Source organism: Rhineura floridana, chromosome 20 (assembly GCF_030035675.1).
Source record: "Rhineura floridana isolate rRhiFlo1 chromosome 20, rRhiFlo1.hap2, whole genome shotgun sequence".
NCBI lineage: Eukaryota > Metazoa > Chordata > Lepidosauria > Squamata > Rhineuridae > Rhineura > Rhineura floridana.
In genome coordinates, this window is record NC_084499.1 from 5,774,545 (window position 1) to 5,795,424 (window position 20,880).

At 47.0% G+C, this 20,880-nt stretch overlaps 1 protein-coding gene across 1 annotated transcript in view; it reads right to left on the reverse strand.

The window, feature by feature from the left end:
• CIZ1 (CDKN1A interacting zinc finger protein 1) overlaps window positions 1-20,880 on the reverse strand; it is a 46,457-nt gene that overhangs the window by 23,721 nt on the left and 1,856 nt on the right. Inside the window, exons 2-5 of the mRNA XM_061603668.1 lie at window positions 14,740-14,864; window positions 9,264-9,433; window positions 7,250-7,379; window positions 3,166-3,220 (exon numbers count right to left, since the gene is read on the reverse strand). Of these exons, the coding sequence (XP_061459652.1) occupies window positions 3,166-3,220; window positions 7,250-7,379; window positions 9,264-9,433; window positions 14,740-14,864 (480 nt within the window). The remainder of the gene's footprint in view (window positions 1-3,165; window positions 3,221-7,249; window positions 7,380-9,263; window positions 9,434-14,739; window positions 14,865-20,880) is intronic.

Sequence of the window (20,880 nt, forward strand, 5' to 3'; positions counted from 1 at the left end):
TTTGCCTGATCTTCGTGAGCCCGCCCCAGCACTGGAGGCATTCAAGAGGCAGCTGGACAGCCACCTGTTGGGTATGCTTTGAATTGGATTCCTGCATTGAACATGAGGTTGGACTCAATGGCCTTATAGGCCCCTTCCAACTCTACTGTTCCATGATTCTGCGAAGAGCTCTATGAACTGAAGGGAGATGGACAAGTGCATTAAGTAAATAAAATTCCAAACAGTGACAATAAAATGGTGCCAGTTGTGGATCACCCAAATTAACAATGACTGTATCATCAGTATGTTTACAGTGCCGTTAATATGCATGGCACTTTAAAGAGTAGCCAGAATATGGCAGGTTCCTGCCCTGAGGAGCTGGCAGTAGAACAGGCCTGCTGGCTAGGGCTGGAGGAAGAATGTTTAGCCCAAAGCATCTGGAGGACACCAAGTTGGGGGAAAGGCTGCAACAAAACAGGTAACACAGAGGGGGTAGAGTATACGTTTAGTTCACAGTTGCACATACTTGGATTTTATTTCAGTCAGGCATTAGGACAAAAATGGTACAAATCCCAGGAGGGATTTAAAGCAAGGGTGAAGAACCATAGGCCCGTGGGCTGAACGTGGCCCTTCAGACCCTCTACCTGGCCCTCAGAACTCTCCCCAGGGCACACCCTTCACGGGCTCTGCTTCACACCTTCCTCAAATGCTTGCCCGGCTAGAAGGTAAAGAAAAGGGTGTGCGAGTGTGCGTAGAAACAAGCCAATTACACAAAAGTAACATTTGCATTCATCGCTCTGCCCGCTTCTGGTTCTGGCCCCACCCAAGTGGCAAGTGGCCCTCAGAAGGTTGCCCAGTAGGGAATGCGGCCCTCTCGCTGACAAAATGTTACCCGCACCAGATTTAAAGGAAGAGAGAAGTAGCGTCAGGAAGCTGTTCAGGGAGGTAGTTTAAGGCAGAAAGAATGGGGTTGCTTAGGGGAGCAGAGGACCTTCAGATAGCCCAACGGGGATTTTTTTATATACAAACAATAAGCAAAATATATCCTTTTATAAAGCTATAAAGGTTTATAATATTGTAATAGCTTAATAGCCAGCCAGAACCTTTTTCTTTTCAGAGCTGTCTTCCCTGACTGCGCTGAGATGTATGGTACCGCTTGAACTCTATAAGATAACACTGAACAGACACTGGACATTCCTGTACTCTCCAAGACGTAGAAAAGATTGCATTAACTAAAATGCTTAGCTCATAGCGAAAATGCACTGGTATGTGAAGTGCTGAACATTACCAAATTGGCTAAGAACATAACGAAGACAGTGTAATGCTCATGCAATGCCCATGTAATGCTGATGTAATGCTCATGCAATGCCTATGTAATGCTGATGTGTAACCTCCTGATTTGTTAATGCTAAAGTCTTTGTCCTGGAATTTATAAAAACCCGGGCAAGCAGTGCCATGCTGCAGCTCTCCACTAACATCATGGGAGACTGACCATGCACACGTAACCAATAAAGGCCTAACTTTGCTGCAAGCCTGTGTCTTCAATTTCATCTAGGACCCCCGGTCCAATGAATCCCAGAATTTCCCGTCAAGCCAAGGGAGGCAGATTTGGAGAAGAGATTATGAGGACAGAGGGATGGATACAGTGGAGATAAGGCCGTAGTGGATTTTGAAAATAAGGTTGGGGGGACTGTGTGCTAGATCTGGGAGCAGATGCGAAGCCAGTGCAGGGATTTAAAGGAACAGCATATCTTGGAACATAGCAAGCTGTCCATCTCGCTCAGTGTTGCCTACACTGAACGGTAGCAACTCTCCAGAACTTCAGACAGGGGTCTTCCACAGCCCTATCTGCAGATGCTGTGAACTGAACCTGGGATCTTCTGCATGCAAAAGGAGTTATGATGGGCAATAGGACAGCAGAAATGTGACATGGGCAAAGTGCAACGTGATGCACATTTGAAAACTAAGTTTTCCCAGCCGCTTTTCACCCGAGAAAAAGATGTTGGTGTCACAGGGAAAGGCTTGCGGAAAATATCAGTTCAATGTGCTGCAGCCATTTTTCATTTTTAAAAGCAGATTCAGTTTTAGGAATTCTTACAAAAGGGGACTGAAACATCAAATATAAATACAAGCTCTTTTTTGTCTGGGAAGCGTCCCCCTATAATGTGTGGGTTTTTAATGGTTTGGCCGATTATTGATTTATGGTAATTTTTAGTTGTACATTTACTTTATCCTGTGTTGTATTGAGCAGTAGGTTTTAGTTTGAAAAAGGAAACATCCATAATCCGTAATGAACTTATGGAATTCACTGCTACATATCTGCTGCAACCACTAGTTTAAATAGCTTTTTTAGATCCTGGAGAACAGGTCTGTCAAGCGCTGGCCATTATGGCTAAACGAAACCTCAGTTTTGAGTCATGTATCTTAAAGGTCATCTAGTCCAACTCACCTGACGATGTAAGAAATCCACTGATGAAGCATCCCTGATAAGTGGCCATCCGGCCACAGTTTGAAAACCTTCAATGAAGACAAGGCCACCACCATACGTGGTGGTCTGTGCCACCATCTAACAAGTTCCTTCATCAGGAAGTTCTTTCTACTGTTCTGTCAAAATCTTTATCACTTGAACCTGTAGATTCTGGTCCTGTCCTCTAGGGCAGGGTTGGCTGACCTGTGGCCACTCCCAAAGTTGTGGAACATCAGCTCCCAGCATCCATGGCTATTTGCCGTGCTGGCTGAGGCTGATGGAAGTTGTAGTTCAGCAGCATCTGCAAAGCCATAGGTATGCCCTCTCTGCTCCAGAGCAACAGAGAACGAATTTGCTCCATCACCTGATGTGTGACAGCCCTCAAATATCGGAAGAGACCTTGCCCTATCACCCATTCTCCAGGGTAAACACACACAGCTCCTTCCACCTTTCTTGGTCCCCAGGCTGCTCACCATCTATGTTGTCCTCCTCTGGATATGTTCCAGTTAGAGGCAGTATACATCCAATTACCCAATGCAAGGATGAAACAGCTAGGAAGGGCTGATGCCTTCACGCCCTGCCCAAGAATTTTCTAGGGGCATCCCTTTTGCCACTGCTGGACAGAGTTGTACAGAACCAGGTGGATCTTTGGTCTGATCTGGCAAAGCAATTCTCACAATACGGTTTTACATGCCGTCTCTGGCCATTGTCACCATTACCTTCTGAATCGCTTGGCTGCTGGCTCGCCATCTGAACAGGATTCGACTGGAGTCTCTGTGGATCCAGAAAAAGGAAGTTATTGCTGCAGAACAGCTAAATATCCTCCAGAAGGTCAAATGTGCAAAGTGGGCATCTTCAGGGAGGCATAGACGTTCGCCAAGGGAGGTCCTTGCTCCTTCTCAGCTAATTCCATTGTTTATCATGCTTGGGTCACTGACAACTCAGGATTGTAACCAATACATCCTGCTCAAAGGAGACTCACTGAAATTAATGTGCCTAAGTTAGCCAATGCTAGCTCTTTAGAGTACTTTAGAGTAGACCCACTGAAGTTAAAAGGCAAGCCTGACCTACGTTCATTAATTTCAGTGGGTCTACTCTGAGTAGGACTAACACTGGACAGAACCCTCTGACTGCATGCTCAGTATTTCCAGAAATCTGAAGGTGACATCAAGAGCCATCTTTGCCCACCATATGCATCCTGGGGGTTTTCTTTCTCCTGTTCCACTGTGATCTCTCTGGCCAAACAGGTTTTGCAGGTTTCCAAAGCACCACAACAGCCGGCCAAACCCCTTTGATCAGAGAGGGGAGGTTGAAGGCAGAAGACAACCTTGACATGCAGAAGGTCCCAAGTCCAATCCTCGACACCACCAGGTACAGCTGAGGAAAAAGACTGTTGTTCAAAATCATGGGCACCCACTGCCAGTCAGTATAGACCAGAGACGGAGAATGTGTGGGCCTCCAACTCCCATCAGCTCCAGCCGGTTTGGACAATGGCAAAGGATGATGGGTACTATAGTGGTGGGCCACAGGTTCCCCCATTCCTGATGTAGACAATAAGGATCCAACTAATTGTAAAGCAGCTTCCATAGCTTTACGTAGGAAGCTCCTTACACCAAGTAAGAACATAAGAACATAAGAACATAAGAAGAGCCTGCTGGATCAGGCCAGTGGCCCATCTAGTCCAGCATCCTGTTCTCACAGTGGCCAACCAGGTGCCTGGGGGAAGCCCGCAAGCAGGACCCGAGTGCAAGAACACTCTCCCCTCCTGAGGCTTCCGGCAACTGGTTTTCAGAAGCATGCTGCCTCTGACTAGGGTGGCAGAGCACAGCCATCATGGCTAGTAGCCATTGATAGCCCTGTCCTCCATGAATTTGTCTAATCTTCTTTTAAAGCCATCCAAGCTGGTGGCCATTACCAGTAAAACCATTACTGGTAAAACCATTGGTCCATCTAGCTCAGTACTGTCTGCACTGACTGGCAGCAGCTATCGGGTTTCAGACAGGGGACAGCCCTACCTGGAGATGCCAGGGATCAAACCTGGGACCTTTTGCATGCAAGGCAGATGTTCTGCCATTGAGCTACAGTCCTTCACCCCTTGTGGAGTTGGTCATTGTTCGGAGGGGGTTTCAAAGGCAGCTGAAGCAAACAAGGGTTTTGCTTCCCAAAGTTTCCTCATAATTTTTCCTCCCATGAAAGTTCCTCATTGTTCATTCCAACATCACCCCCAGCTCTCTCGCTCTCTCTCCTCTGGAAGATCTGGGGCTAACCACTGTCTGGGGCAAGGATGTTCTGCCCAAAGTTGTAGGCTTCGTCCTTAAGGATTCTAACTAAGAGATCCCATATGACTCAAGAAATTAATGGATTTCTTGGGGGGTGAACCTTCAGTGAGGAGAGGTGAGGCGGTACAATATCAGGTTTAGCCAAAGTGGTGCCCTCCAGATATTGATGGACTCCAACTAGGGACGGGGGCAAATATTCACTAAATCAGATTTATAAGCAGATTTTTTACATAATCTGACAATCTGCATTGTGTTTTCGGACTGGCATTGATTTCTTGCAGTGGGTCCCAGTTGTCATCAGCACGTCTTTTTAAAAAAAAAAAAATCTGCTCCAAATTTTACGTTATTGTCTTCACAGTCAGCTTTCCTCTAAGATGATGGATTCGTAACTTAACTCAGTGGAACCTACAGCATAAGCATTTTCATTAGCAATTACATCATTTTTTCGCTGGAAAAAACCCTGCGAATCAGCAACTGCACAAACAACTGGGAACAAAAAATGGCAGATCAGTACTGAAAGCCGGACTGTCGGAATTCAAACGGATAGGAACCAGCTACTGAACCCCACCCCTAACTCCAACTCCCATGAGCTGTAGCCGGCATGGCCCATGGCCAGGGATGATGAGAGCTGGAGTCCAACAGCCACATCTGGGAAAGTACCATATTGGCTACCCCTAAGCGTATAACAGGATAAACAGCATCAGGACAGGGAAGCAGGAAGTCGCCTTGTACTTAAGTCAGGCCTGTTGGTCCGTCTAACCTTAGTACTGTCAACACTGACTGGCAGCAGCTCTCCAGGATTTCAGACAGGGAGTCTTTCGCAACCCTACCTGGGGATGCTGGGGGTTAAACTTGGGGCCTTCTGCATGCAAAGCAAGCAAGAAAATCAGAAGAGCCCTGCTGGAACAGGCCAAACGTCTATCTAGCACCCAGCATCCTGTTGTCACAGACGCCAAGCCAATGCCCATTGTGGGAAGCCCACAAGCAGGGCCCAAATGCAACAGCAACTCTCCCCACCTGCAATTCCCACCAACTGGTATTCAGAGACATAGGTGCTCTACCACTGAGGCACACACCCCTCTCTTAAAGACTGCGTTTGCAAGCATGCCCGGCCAGAATCCCAAGTGCTCAAGTGTAGAACTCTCACATTCCAGGCTTTCTCCTAGAAGCAGCAGTAATGCCGGAGGCAGCACATTACAGACTTCAGCCTGCCCTCTCCTTTTTATTTATTTATTTGTTTTATTATTTGATTCATATCCTGCCCATCCTCCCAGCAGGAGCCCAGGGCAGCAAACAAAAGCACTAAAAACATTTTAAAACCTCATAAAAACAGACTTCAAAATACATTAAAACAAAACACCTTTAAAAACATTTTTTTAAAAAAAGGTTTAAAAACATATTAAAAAGCAATTCCAACGCAGATGCAGACTAGGATAATGTCTCAGCTAAAAAGGCTTGTTGAAAGAGGAAGGTCTTCAATAGGCGCCAAAACGATAACAGATGGCACCTGTCTAATATTTATTTTTTTGCTTCCATTATCGGCACAACCAGCCAAGGTTGCCGACTCTTGAGCTCTCCAAGGGAAATTCACAGCCAGAGTGGTTAATCCAGAGATGGAAGAGAAGGCGGTGCTCTCCCAGAGTTGTTGGGGGCCTATCTGCAGCACAGAAGCCAGGACTCTAACAGGGATCTCCACCTACTGGAAGAGACCACTGAAAAGTGAACAGCCCCGACTACGGAGAGAGCGAGAGGCATAATCATTCAAGGAAGCCCTTCTCCACTGAAAGAGGAGAATGGGGTTTAGGGGGTGGGGTGATCAATATGGAAGAGATTAGAGAAAAGGAGGAAGAGGATGGTGGTGGTGTCTAAAAGGCCAACATAAAAGGCTCAGAACAAAAAAGAGAAATATGTCTCATAGATGTGTCTCCTTTTCGTTCTACATCTTTGGATGCTTCTTCGGTTTTTATGTGTTTCCTTTTGGTATACAAGTCTGTCAAGTTTGTTCCTGTGGAAGCTCAGGCCTAGAAGCAGGGTGTCATCCAATGAAGGCTGAAAGGAAAGAGATTCAGGACAGACTACAGGAAGCCCTTCTTCACACAGTATGTTGGTTAAAGGATGGGATTTGCTACTAGAAGATGTGAGGGCCACCAACTTGAACAGCTTTAGAAGGGGATGAGATAAATTCAGAGGAGGAGGACAAGGCTGTCAGTGGTACCACTGCTGATGCCGTCTCCAGGATCGGAGGCAACTGAATGCCAGTTGATGAGGAACAACAGTGGGGGAGGGCTATTGCTCTCGTGCCTTGTTTGTGGGCTTCCCAGAGGCATCCAGCTGGCCACTGTTGGAAAAAGGATGCTTTGGTCCCATCCAACAGGACTGATCTCCTCCTCCTCTGCTTAAAAAAAAAAAAAAACCACACAAGCAAGCCAAAGCATCTGTGGCTCAGACAGCATCCAGACTTCAGTCAGGATTTTCCCCTTCTGCGTTGATGGAGAGGAAAAAGCAAGCTCAAGTGTTCTCCTACCTGGAGGTGGAGAATCCGGCTGCTTGGATCCCTCTTTAACGATAGACACGGTCTCATCTGCTCCTTGGACCTGAGAGGACGAAGATGCAGAATGCGTCTCCCGCTTCCTCTCAGGAGTCCTCGGGAAGTCCTGCAGCCAAAAGCGCAAAGGTTCAAGAAGAGAGCAAGCCAAAGACAGGGACAGAGGGAGCTGCCTTATATAGATTCCAACAAGTAGACCACTTAGGTCAGTACTGCCGACACTGGGTGGAAACAGGTCTCCAGGGTTACAGAGAGGAGTCTCTCCTGGTCCTACCTGGACACATAAAATGTACTGCCTTCAAGTCGATCCGACTTATGGCGACCCTATGAATAGGGTTTTCATGGTAAGAGGTATTCAGAGGAGGTTTACCATTGCCTTCCTCTGAGGCTGAGAGGCAGTGACTGGCCCAAGGTCACCCAGTGAGCTTCATGGCTGGGTGGGGATTCATACCCTGGTCTCCCAGGTTGTAGTCCAACACCTTAACCACTACACCACACTGGCTCCAAGCCACCCTCCTGCATGAAAAGCAGACACTCTACCACTGAGCTGTGGCCCCTTCCCATCCGTAGAGTCAAGCTCACTGGAGCTATGACCAGAGTCGGGTACAAAAAAAAGCATACATTTAGAATTAAAGGGTGCCACTGAGGAAGGTCTGAGCATGGGAATCTGCGCTCGGTACCAGAGCTGTACTGAGCTCAGTCCATTTCTGCAAGAGTTCACCCCTGATGAACTGTCTTCATTTCAGCAGCCTTATTTAGGCGGTGGGAGAATAACGTTGCTATTGGGAGAATAACGTCATGATGATTATACAATGGGGAGTCAGAAGCCCTTGCTTCTGGGAAAGCTACTGTGGCTCAGCGGAAGAGCACCCGCTTTGCACGCAGACGGTCCAAGGTTCAATCCCTGGCAGCTCCAGGTATGGCTGAGAAAGCTCCCCGTCTGAAACCTTGGAAAGTTACTGCCAGGCAATACGGACTTAGATGGCCCAATGGTCTGACTCAGTATAAGAGAGGTTCCGATGTACTGCAAATCATCCAGAGATCTACCAGTAGATCCCAATCTGCCTTCTGTCTAACCAGCCTGTTAGGGGATTGGAGCCCAAAGGTCAGCATGCATGAAGGCCTGATCCAGGTACCCCCATCTTTGCAGATTAGCTGGGTCGTTACAACATGCAGAGCCTTCTCTGTTGTGGTCCCCTGGTTGTAGAATGCACTCCCCACACACCCTCTTTAACTGATTTTTACTATATTGTTGTGACCTGCCCTGGGACCTTCCGATGAAGGTTGGGTAAAAAAAACCCACAAAAAATACATAGCTAATCTTTTAGATCAGACGAAAAACTGATTTACCAAAGCCTTTTTTTTTTTTAATGGATGGTTTTAATATGTGGAGGATTCTCCAGCGCTCTAGAACAGATCTGAGTGGGTGGTTGCTGCAGGGATTAAGAGAGAAATCATCTACAACGGCCTGTCCTCCTCTTCTGTTAATGCAACCTTCCCCCAATATGGTGCCCTTCAGATGCTGTTGGACTACAAGACCCATTATTCCCAACCATTGGCCATACTGGCTGGGGCTGATAGGAGCAGTAGTCTGAAGGGGGGACGCCTGCATTAGCGGAGGCCTTTTCTGGATCAAAAGCCCTCCCTGAGCATAAGGGTACCAACTGGATTCCACTCCCAAATCAATAAAACTGCAGAGGAGAAATAGCAGCCAGACTGAGGCAAAACTTACAACTGAACAACGGGCCGCAAGGGGATGCTCTCTCTGGTGAGGTGCACTTGTCTCCTTCATCTTTATCAACTTACAGGAGGAACTTAAAAACATTCCTGTTCACCCAGGCATTTTGCAGCCTCTAAATTATTAGCTGTGAGGGTATGCGATTTTAGTTTCATTTTTAATTGCATTGTTGGAACGTTTTGGTGTTTGCCACCCTTGGCCTCCTTTGGAAGGGCAGGGTGGAAATCTAATCATAATAAACAAACACACACTCACCTTGCGAAAGGTCCGATTTTGCCGCTGAAACGGGAGGCCTGGGAAAGCCAGGCGAGTTGGTTTTAAGGAGACCCCAACAGGAGGGGGACCCAAAAGGGAGTGCCTCGTTGCCTGAGGAAAGAACTGCTGAAGCACAGGGGCGGCCGCCATGTTGAAGCCTCTCAAGTTACCTACGAAGGGGACAAAGGGCGGCCGGGGGGGGGGGGAGAGAGTGAGAGAGATACCATATAAAGGCCAAGCCGAGGCAAAGGGGATCAAATCAAATTGCCGCAGCCAATGGGCTTGTGTGCTTCCTTCTCTCCTCATGTGCTCCGATTCCATCCTGGAATCCCTGGTCTATGGGAGCTGTAGTTTATGGTGAAAAGCTCCAATGGCAGCAAAGGGAAACCAGCTCTGGCCTCTGCCACTGGACAGGGCAGCAAGGGCCACCGGGAGGCTGCACCTCTTGTATCCCAAGAAGAACATCATGGCAAAGGTTCAAGGCAGTGGGGGGAAGCAACCTGGCCCCATCCATCACCCAGTGAAAGAGCAACTGCTTAGGGCCCATCTACACTATACCTCTAAAGTAGCGTGACACCACTTTGAACAGTGATGCCTCCCCCCAATGAATCCTGGGGGAACTGTAGTTTGTGAAGAGTGCCGAGAGTGGTTAGGAGAACGCCGTTCACCTCACAGAGCTACCGCTCCCAGAGTTTCCTGGGAAGAGGGATTGATGGTTAAACCACTCTGGAAATTGTTGTTCTGTGAGGGGGAATAGAATCATTAGTAGAATTGGAAGGGGCCTACAAGGCCATCGAGTCCAACCAACTGCTCAATGCAGGAATCCAAATCAAAGCATTCCCGACAGATGGCTGTCCAGCTGCCTCTTGAATGCCTCCAGTGTCAGAAAGCCCACTACCTCTCTAGGTAATCGGTTCCATTGCCGTATGGCTCTAACAGTTAGGATGTTTTTCCTGATGTCCAGTCGAAATCTGGCTTCCTGCAACTTGAGCCCATTATTCCGTATCCTGCACTCTGGGACGACCAAGAAGAGATCCCGGCCCTCCTCTATGTGAATAAGGGGTCTCCTAACAACTCTCAGAGTCCTTAACCAGTCGCATGAGAAAGGAAAGTGTGATTTTTCTCTTTCTATCTATCTTTGGGGGGGGGGCGAAGAAAAGTAACCAGGGGATGCCCACAGCTTCCTGTCAAAATTCCCAATGAACCCACAGGCTCAAAAAAGTTAGCAACTGCCAAGCTTAATGATTGGAGTTCAAAAGAGGCAAATACTTTCTCCACGCAGCACATAGGCCCCATCCACACTATACAATTAAAGCAATATCATACCACTTTAGTTTGTAAAGAGGGCTGAGAGTTTAAAGTGGCATGATACTGCTTTAACTGTACATTGCAGATAGGGCCTTGGTTGAGATGCCACAAGATGGCTGTCAATTGGAGCCGCTTAAAAGGTGAGTAGACAAATTCAAAGAGGAGGATAAGGCTATCAATGGCTACTAGCCGCGATAGCTATGCAGTTCCTCCAGAATTAGAGGTATACGTCTCTGGATACCAGGTGGAAAGCATGACTAGTAGAGCACTGGTGCGCTCATGTCATGCCTGTGGGCTTCCTATAGTCTCTCTTAAAGTAAGTAGATGGAAACGCAGTCTTAGGATGCTGACTATGCACACTTAGCGGCTCTTAAATCTGAGTAAATATGTGTACAAACAAGCTGCAAGTATATCCTTGCCCTGGTGCAAAGATGCTAATCTCCCTCTGCACAAGTGGACCCAGCAGCTCACCCTTTCGCCAACTAAATGGAACCAAGGAAGTCTACGGTCACACAGCTACTACTGTCCAAAGCTTCTGAGAGCACTTAAGCAACCCATGGTGTGGGAAATTAGAACTGCAGAATTAACAGGCATCCTATCCACAACGGCCTGGTCTTCACGTAATGTTAAACTATGGCCCCAGGGTGGTGTGCTCACCCATCACCTCTTGCATGGCTGCACACAGGAAATTAGGCCATAGTTTGGCTTAGAGTTACATGTGAACCAAGGCACTGTTAAGGCCAGGAAAGCAACTAGGCAAGTTGGAAAACGCGGTAACACCCTCTTAGATCCAGCTGAGAGTATGGACTGTTGGCTCAGAGGCCTGGTTAGCTCTTTAGAAAGTATACCTCCATTTTAGATACAGAAAGGGGAAAAAATTACACACACAACTTACTAGTTTCCACTGCTGAAACCACAGGTTACAACACCTGTTGAATTATTCACTCTGACGTTTCTCAGGTACCAAAGTATCTGAGCATCAAGTATTCTCAAATGTAACCTGAACCTTGCAAGTGACCAGGAAATTTTAAAGGACGGTGAATGCTCAGACCATTCTTTATTAAAGAGGTAACATGATTATCAATTGCGTAACACCTGAACAGTCACCCCCATAATGAGAAGAGCTGTTGTTTAGAAAACAAAAAGTCTATAAGAGCACGCACACACACAGACATATATATTTGTAAAATGCACAAAACACTGAAATTTAAATAGGATATTTGTCAGAGACATTCTAACCACCAGATCCGCACAAGATATGAGGGTAATATAGTTCAGTGGGAAAGAACATACTTTTGTACATATGAAACAGAAAATGCATGTACCCATGTAATCTAAGAGTTGGCATACTCCAGGCCAGCCTTTCCCAACCAGTGTGCCTCCAGATGTTGTTGGACCACAATTCCCATCTTTGCTGACCATTGGCAATGCTGGCTGAGGCTGATGGGAGTTGTGGCCCAACAACATCTGGAGGCACACTGGTTGGGAAAGGCTGCCCCAGGCAATCTCACCCACAGACAGTGGTAACTATGTGGCTTTCCTCAAACATCCTCAATTGATTTTTAATTGACTGTATGTCTTCAGAGGATCTGAAAAGGAACATTCACCAAGCCCTTCACAGACTTTACCAGTAATGCTCTGCTGCAGGGCTTTTCCTGTACTGGCACCTAGATTAACACAATTCCCTCCCTTGAGAATCCCAAATGGCATTATCTCTTTTTTTCCTTCTTCTCAAGTAAAAATGTACCTGTTCTGTAGAAGAAGGGCAGCTAACAAAAGTGCCCTCCAGAAGTTATTGGACCTTCGCTTTATTTAGCCCCAGCCAGCATGGCCAGGTCAGGGATGGTGGGAGCTGGAGCTCAGCAATAACTGGGAGGGCATCACAATGGCTACACCTATATGAAGCATTTAGAAGTTGACTTGATTGGGTCCTTTATGTACAGCTGATCCTATTTTAATTTATTGTTTTATCATTTTAGATGTACAAATCTGCAGCTTCAGATTTTGGGGGAGATGTAAACTGCAAGAGCCAATGTGGGGCCACGGTTAGAGAAGGGGTGAGAAAAATACCTCTGGATGGAGGGCTGGATCCAGAACTGAATCCACCCACCTGTCAGTCACCTGGCATATGTCATCAAGTGACTGAAACTTCAAGCTGCAACTGCAAAACAAGAATTGGGAGCCCACCCTAATCCAGCACCTTTTCTGTTACCGTGCAGCAAAAGTTCAAAAACAATTCAAGCCGCAGCTGCAAAACAAGAATCTTCCTGCCTTGAACTTTCCTGCACCTGACATCATCAGAAAAGATGGGCACGGTTGGCCCCAAACATCATCACCAAACCTATCACAACAGTTCCTGAGATGGAGGAGCTAGTTGCCATCTATGTTCGGAAACTAGACATCATTTTGAATCGAGATGGCAGACCAAACCAAACTGCAGCAGTTTGGACGCCGTTGAGGATATCATCACTGAATTTGGTGTGACGGTTCCCAAGATGGAGGAGTGGGTTTTGGTCTATGTTTAGAAATCACTGGATGCCATTTTGAATCAAGATGGTCAACCAAACTGTTCCAAACTCTAATGGTTTGGATGCCTTTGAAGATATCATTGCCCAGTTTGGGGTTATAGTTCCTGAAACTGAAGAAGACACTTTGGTCTATATATGGACACCATTTTGAATCAAGATTTTTGTATCAGCTTGGAGGTTAGTTTTTCAGTATCTTTGCTTTGGCTTTGTTGTCGAGCTTTATGCTCATTTATACTTTGATGTATATTTTTTTCTCAATGTAGTGATTATACTTTTTGTTGTGTTACAGCATTTGGACTATTTGTGTGAACTGCTTTGAGCACATGTGTATTTGTGGAAAATGCGGTATATAAATAAATTTATTAATAACAGTAGTAATAAGAGCAAGAAGAGCAAGAGCAAGATGGAGGACTGAACCTTTCAAAACTGTGCTGTTTTTAACCAAATGTGGCAGGAAATGAATAGGGCTGTGCACTGGATTTGGCCAAAGCCTGAACCCCAAACCAAACTGGGCCAATTGGGGGGGGCACCCAGGCTTCAACCAAGTCAGGTCGAGACAATCTTGAATTATCCCAGGTCGGGATGCCTGGCACAATCCACGGCTGTCAAGGGATGCGGCATTGGAAGGGACAAAGGAGAGGCAGGCAGCCTCAGCAAAGAGCAGTGGGGGGCAGTTTGCAAGAGGGCTTTCAAACATCTGGTGAGCAGAGGGTGCAATCCTGCTGGCTGCAGAGATACGCTTCGACAACTTGTAACCCGCAGGCCCAGCAACACTGAAAAGGGGGTGACTGAGACCATAGAGGTTCCAAGGTGTGAAGAGAAGACTTATCCCCAGGATTGGGGTGGAGAGAAGAACCGGCTACTGATCCCATCAGCAGGGATTTCTTGGTCTTTCACTATCGTTTATGGCTTGCATGGCGATGGCTGGTGCAGGAGCCGGTTTCAGGGGTGGCAGCAAGTGAAGAGGTTATGGCTCAGGCCGCTGCTTCCCATAATGTAATGCTGGCAGCAGTGACAGCAGCTGGATAAGCAGCAGTCATGGCATGGGAAGAGATGACCTTGTCACCAGTGGTGGGGAAAACTGACCCCTGAACTGTGCTGGTCCACTACACATTGGGGGCAACAACGTGGGGAAAGGAGGACAGCAGACAGGGGAGGGCAAGCAGGCCTGGCACAGCAGCTGAGCACATGCAGGAGTCGTGCAGGAGCCCCCCCCCCAGGACGCAATCCTGCTGGCTGTAGGAGTCTGCTTTGGCATGGTGTCCCCCACAGGGAACGTGATGGCAGGACTGAATCCCCCCATTAGTCCTGTTCCTGAATGGATTTGAGGTCAGATCCAATTCTAGCATTCCCCAGGTCAGCACCACAAGTCAGGGTGAGGGGCGTGCACAGCCCGAGAAACTAACAAACAACATTACCCATTTATAAATCGCAGCATTTTCTCGGTTTCTAAGGATTCTCAGGCAGCGCTGGCAATTATCTGCTAGTATTTCATATAAAGACAGACTCTCCAGGGTGACAAGTTCCCAAGCGTCCCAGTGGGCATCGCTCAGCCTCTTCCACATCGAGGTTACAGGATTTCCGTCCCAAGCCAATGGAAGAAGAGGAGAGAGTGTGCACATGTAAAGGGTGAGCGCTACCTTGCATCTGCTGGATGAGCAGGGCCCGCTGCAGCATGGGTCTGGCGTTGAGGAGCGACGCTTGACTGGTAGCCCGCAGGTTCAGCATCTGCTGCTGCTGCTGCTGCTGGGATGGCGTCACACCCCTAGGGAGAAGCAGGGGAGAGGGGGAAAAAGAAGGATCAGCAGACAAGGAAACATTTGACCCGGGACAGAGAGAAGTTGCTTGCAAGCAGTAGCTGGCTACTACCGAAGACATTTTTGGTTTTTACATTTATACCCCTCCTTTCTTTCACCCTGGGACCCAAGGCAACATATTGTGGTTCCCAGGCGGTCTCCCATCCAGGCACTGACCAGACCCAGACCTGCTTAGCTTCAGCAAGGTGGTGGCCTCATGTGCCTTCAGACCATAGCCTGGGACCCAGATGGTTTAAGATGGCTTTCCCTTAAGTATGGCCCAGTCAGTTTATACAATATCAATTTTAGAATTGTAGAAACGGCCTTAACATTTGAAGAGTTTGTATCTTTTGTTTTTTTCATTACGTTTTGTCTTATTGTACACTGCTTCGATAGCTTCCAGCTGCAAAATAAATAATAAATAAAATGCAGGCAGCCGAGTCGGCTGCCAGTACCTCAGCACTCTGGCAAACCTGCGTTGAAAATCAATGGGCCTGAGAACACAAAATGATAAGTATGTGCAGAGGCCCATTTCTTCACACCAAATCACAACCACAGCTGCTACCCTATACACACAGGGATTTTAAGGCAGCTGGGCTACCAAGCAGGGCTGGCTCTAAAGGGCAGCCAGGTGGGGCTCTGGCAGAGGGCCTCTGGGGCTACAGGGGCCCCTGGGGCTTGCGCTCCCCTTCCGCAATCCACGGCAGGATTGCTGCCGTGGATCGCAGGAGAGGAGCTTCCGAGCCGTCCGCCATTCCCCCGCTTCACCTACTTTACTCTCTGCTGTTTTTTGCGGCTGTGCGCACAGGGTTGACATCAATCAAGATGGCGGCCGAGGTTTCCCTAAGGGGCTGAAGCCTCTGCCGCTATCTTGGTTGATGGCAGCAATGTGCACACAGCTTGGGAGCTCCTGCCCTGCAATCCGCGGTACCAATCCTGCTGCGAATCACAGAAGGGGAGTGCCGGGGCCCGGGGCAGGCTGGTGCCCAAGGGCCCCGGCATGCCTGGGGCCAGCCCTGCTACCAACATACTCTTAAAAGCAGTTCCCAGGAATTGCAAGTGAAGAGAGCGCAGTTGTGCTCAAGTCCTGCTTGCTGGCTTCCTGGAGACATCCGGTTGGCCACTGTGAGGACTGGATGCTAGGCAGGAGGGATCTTTGGCCTGATCCAAAGCAGGTGTCCTAGCTCCCACCAAAAACACAACAGCAGGTGCACTTACTCATGAGTAAGGAAGTTATGCTATATTTAAAGCAGATTAATAGTACAGACTCAGAGAAGAGCCAGATGCAGTTCAGGAGCTCTTACAAGGCGAAGGGTTAGCAGGAATGAGTCCAGTCTAGGAGCAAGGACCAGGGTCCACTTGTCTAGGATCATTACCAAGAATTCCAAGGCTGCATAGGAACTGCAATGTTGTTCCAACAAGGTCCCTCGCCTACCCACCAAACTTTTAAGAGAAGTTGAGAAAGCTCGCTTACTCGTAAGAATCTTTCTCCCTTTGGGAATTCCTGGCCCTCTCCAGTGGGCAGGGGGGGAGTTGCCTCCCTTCTCTTGACGTGCTGCCTCTTCCAGGGAGACATCGCTAGGCGCACCCCCTCATCTGACCTCTTCTGCTCTATTATACCAGCCTGGGCCCCTAAGCCCCCTTCAACTTCCACAGCCTGGGAAGGGTGCATTCAGGGCCAGTGGGGAGGGGGCTTCATCAAGTGAGCTCTGCTGCATAGTCTCTCCTCCCCCTCCCGATGCCTCCCACTCCTGGTCTGAATCAAGGACACTGAGAGAAGTATGACAGCAGGACTCTTCTTATGCTCTTGAAGTAGGCCAGCACTCCTCCTTTTAACGATCAATTATTTGTTTACTATATTTATATGCCATCTGATTACAAAGGTCTCTGGACAGCTTACAGTATGAATAACCACCAGATAAGCCTCTCCGGGGGCTCTGCAGGCCACCACAGTTAAGACCCTCACCCCAGTAGCCACCTTCCACACATCACTTGGTGTGGGTATTCAGAGAGTTGTGAGTCACTGAAAGCCTGAACCCAAAGGGTTAACCTATACCTTGTTGAGATGAGAGGGGATACTGAGGAAACCGCTCTGCTTCCTTCCTGCCTCTCTAGCCATACCTCTCTGCTTCCTCATTCCTTCACTTCCTTCCATGCCTCATGTTGACTGCAGCCGCGCTCGCAGCTGAGAGCTCTTTGCTCTACAATGTAAATACGCTTTACTTCTAGTAAACGCTAATTTTATTTATTTATTTATTACATTTATACCCTGCCTTTCTTTTCATGATTGAAACCCAAGGCGGCTTACGTATGTGGTCTCCCATCCAGGCACTTATGTGCCTTCAGACCCTAGCCTAATTTGTAGCTCCAATCAAGTCTCTTGTCTGATCCATCACCACTCACTGGGGGACGGATTCAGACTTCAGGTTATGGGCCCAGCACACAGCCAGTAAGGGAAAAAACCCTCTGGAATGGTTAATTCATGTATTACATTCTTTTCTCTTTGTAAAATGTAGGGGTGAGCACCCTTAGTCCTCCAGATGTTGCTGGACTCCAACTCCCATCAGCCCCATCCAGAATGGCCAATGGTCAGGGTTGCTGAGGGTGACAATAAACCATTGCTCACGCCACTTCTCAACACTGGGCCCTGGTTGGGATTTCCCAAATTATCCAACTGGTAACCATGGGGGGAATAACTCAAACTCTCCTAATGGGGCGCTGAAGAAAAATCCAAGAATAGTCTTAGCTCCTCTGCCTCCCACAAGTTTTTTTAAACAGCAACCCAGGGTACCCTTTTGAATGGAAAAAAGTAGTGTGTGAAAGCTCAGCTTGCAAGCGGGAATATAGGAAATATCCTGTAGCTTAGTAAATTGGGAAGTAGAAGCAATAAGAAGAGGCAAGGCAAATCAGAACCCTGGACAGCTCTCAGTGGACTCTAGTGGCTGAGCTATGAAAAATGTTGTCTAAGCCACTGTTCTTCAACCTTGGGTCCCTAGATGCTGTTGGACTACAACTCCCATCATCCCCAGACAGCGTGCTCAATGGTCAGGGATGATGGCAGTGGTAGTCCATCAATAACTGGGGACCCACGGTTGACAAACAGTGGTCTAGGCCAGAGGTTCCCAACCTGCGGTCCGTGAACCACCAGCGGTCCACAAGCTTCATTCTGGTGGTCCATGACATGTCCACATTAAATATTCATATTTATTTTTAATAGTATTTTCATCGCTTCTTTTATTTCTTATACTGTATTTGATTGCATTACAACTTGATTTGTTTGGAATGCAAATTGTAATACAATCAAATACAATGTCAGAAACAAAAGAAACCCTAAAAATGCAATTAAAAATCCATACCTAACACAGCACAATTGCTATAGCAGGCAGAAAAATCTTAAGTGGTCCGACAAGACCCTCAGCAATTATCATGTGGTCGGGGGGGAGTTTGGGAGCCACTGGTCTAAGCAAAGGACCAAAGACATCTGAAGGCTTAAGAAGGCTGGCCGGGTCTTCCCTTCCAGATGCTCCACTCTTCCCTCACCGAACCCCAGGAGAGCTGTGTGCAATCCTTGTGAGGGCTCATAGCCGATTCTGCAGTCGCATGTACCTACGCAGCTGCAGAGCAAAAGAAGGCCAGGAATGTGCAGAAAGAGGTGCTGAGGGTTCCCTGACAAGTGGACTGACCAGTGATTCATGTGAATCAAAGTCTTCCTTGGAGGAACACTGGAACCCAAATGCAGGGGACGTGCCAGGAAGCTGCCATCTGTCGGGCTGAACAATTTGTCCATCAAACCCAGTACTGTCTGCTCTGACTGGCAGTGGCTCTCCAGAATCTCCTGGCAGAGGGCCTTTCGCATCACTTGCTGACTGGAGATGCCAGGGATTGAATGCAAGACCTTCTACAAGTAAACCACATACTCTGCCAGTGATTTATAGTCCCTCCCTAGAAATGCAATACAAAAAGTGTGTTGGGAAACAGATGAAAGTGAAAAGCAAGAGCCCCACCCACAAGAATCAGCAATTAGGTTTCCTAGAGTAGGAGTTCCCAGGCTATGATCTGTGGAAGACCAGTGGTCCACAAGCTTCATTCAGGTGGTCCACAGCATGTCTGTGGACTTGTAGTTGAAGACGACACATCCACTACATCAAATATTCAGATTTTTATTGCTTCTTCTAACGGGTTGCATTGAATTAAGTTCTACTCAGAGTAAACCCTTTGAAATTAATGAACCTAACAAGAAGGATCATTTTATCATATGTGGTGGCTGTGTAGAAAGGCAAAATCATTTTGGGCACAGATAGGTAGGATGATGCAAAAAATTCTAAAGATAAATATTCAGTCAAAACCAGAATTTTTTTTATTGGGTTTTATGGATAAACAAATAGAAAAGAAATATGGAAGAATAATATTATATATGATTACGGCAGCAAGATTATTATATGCACAAAAGTGGAAAATGGAATCAACACCAACAATGGAAGAATGGCTATTGAAATTAATGGACTTAGTAGAGATGGATAAATTGACATGTCTACTTAGAGAAAAATCGACAGACACATTTCTTAAGGAATGAAAGCCTCTCTTAGACTTTTTGTTGAAAGATCAAAATAAAATGATGATATTGGGATTTGACGATTAACTAAGATAGCCTATGGAGAAAAGTGATCCTGTATTAAGGGACAGGTTTGATGTATATTATATACTCATAGCTGATCTGCGACAAATCGGAAGTCAACTATTTTATTTTTATTTTTTTGTTGTATTGTTATGTTTTTTGACTTTGTTTTGTTTGTCTTTTGAAAAATTTGAATAAAAATTATTTTAAAAAAATGAAATTAATGAACCTAAGTTAGTCATGTGCACTAGCTTCAATGGGTCTACTCTGAATAGGATTAGCACTGTATTGCAACTTGAATTCAGACTGTAGCACAATAAAAGAAAATATATCAGAAACAAATGAAGTAATAAAAATACAATTAAAAAGCATACAGTACCGAACACTGTGCATTACAACTGCTACAACAGGCAGAAAAAACACTAAGTGGTCCACCAAGAAACTCAGCAATTTTCAAGTGGTCCGTGGGGGGAAAAAAGTTTGTAAACCACTATCCTAATTGGGAGAAAGGGGCTAGAGCTGCCTTCAGCAACCTGGTGTCCTCCAGGTGTGTTGGGCTACAGAGCCCATCAGCCCCAGCAAGCATGACTTATGGTGTTGTGGCTGTTGGGAGCACAGCTACACCGGCAGGAGCTGATGGCAGTTGTGGTCCAAAACATCTGGAAGGCAGCAGGTTGGCAAAAGATGGGCTGGAGCCTCAACGCCACCCACCCAGTAAAACTGTCTGTGAGCACCTCCTAATTTCCTCCATACCTCTTCCATCTCTAAGCTAGCGACAGGAGGGCCAGCTCACATCATCCCTCAGTGGGCAAGATCTGGCCCAGGGACTTCTAGTTGCTAACTCCTAGGTACAATCCAGTTTTGAAGAGATATGGGAAGGACAGGGGTGAAGAAGAGAAGGGCTGACACACCACAACCAATTAAGATAAGGTCAAGACCATTTAGGAGTGCCTTCTTGATATTATATGTGTGCACCGCCCTGAGAGCCTTCGGGCTGTGGGCGGTATATAAATCGAATAAAATAAATAAATAAATAAGAGCTCTTTCACAACCTGCCCTGGAGGATCAACAGAGCGAGCACCACTCATCAACTAGTGCCAGGCACCTGAGCGGTTTTGGGAAGCACCATTGAAGTTATTGCTTTAAATAGGTTTTCAGTGTCAAGTTTATGCAGGTTTGGGATAATTTTATTTGATTATATGGAAACTGGATCCAGAGGACCCATTATGGGGGCCCAGGGGCTTGCACACACTCAGTGGGTTTTGTTTAATTTTTCTTTACTTATTTTTTTCCTCCTTGAAACAAGAGGAGCCCCATAGCACATCATTTGCTACTTCAGAAGGCATTTCTGATGTTATCAAAGAGCATGG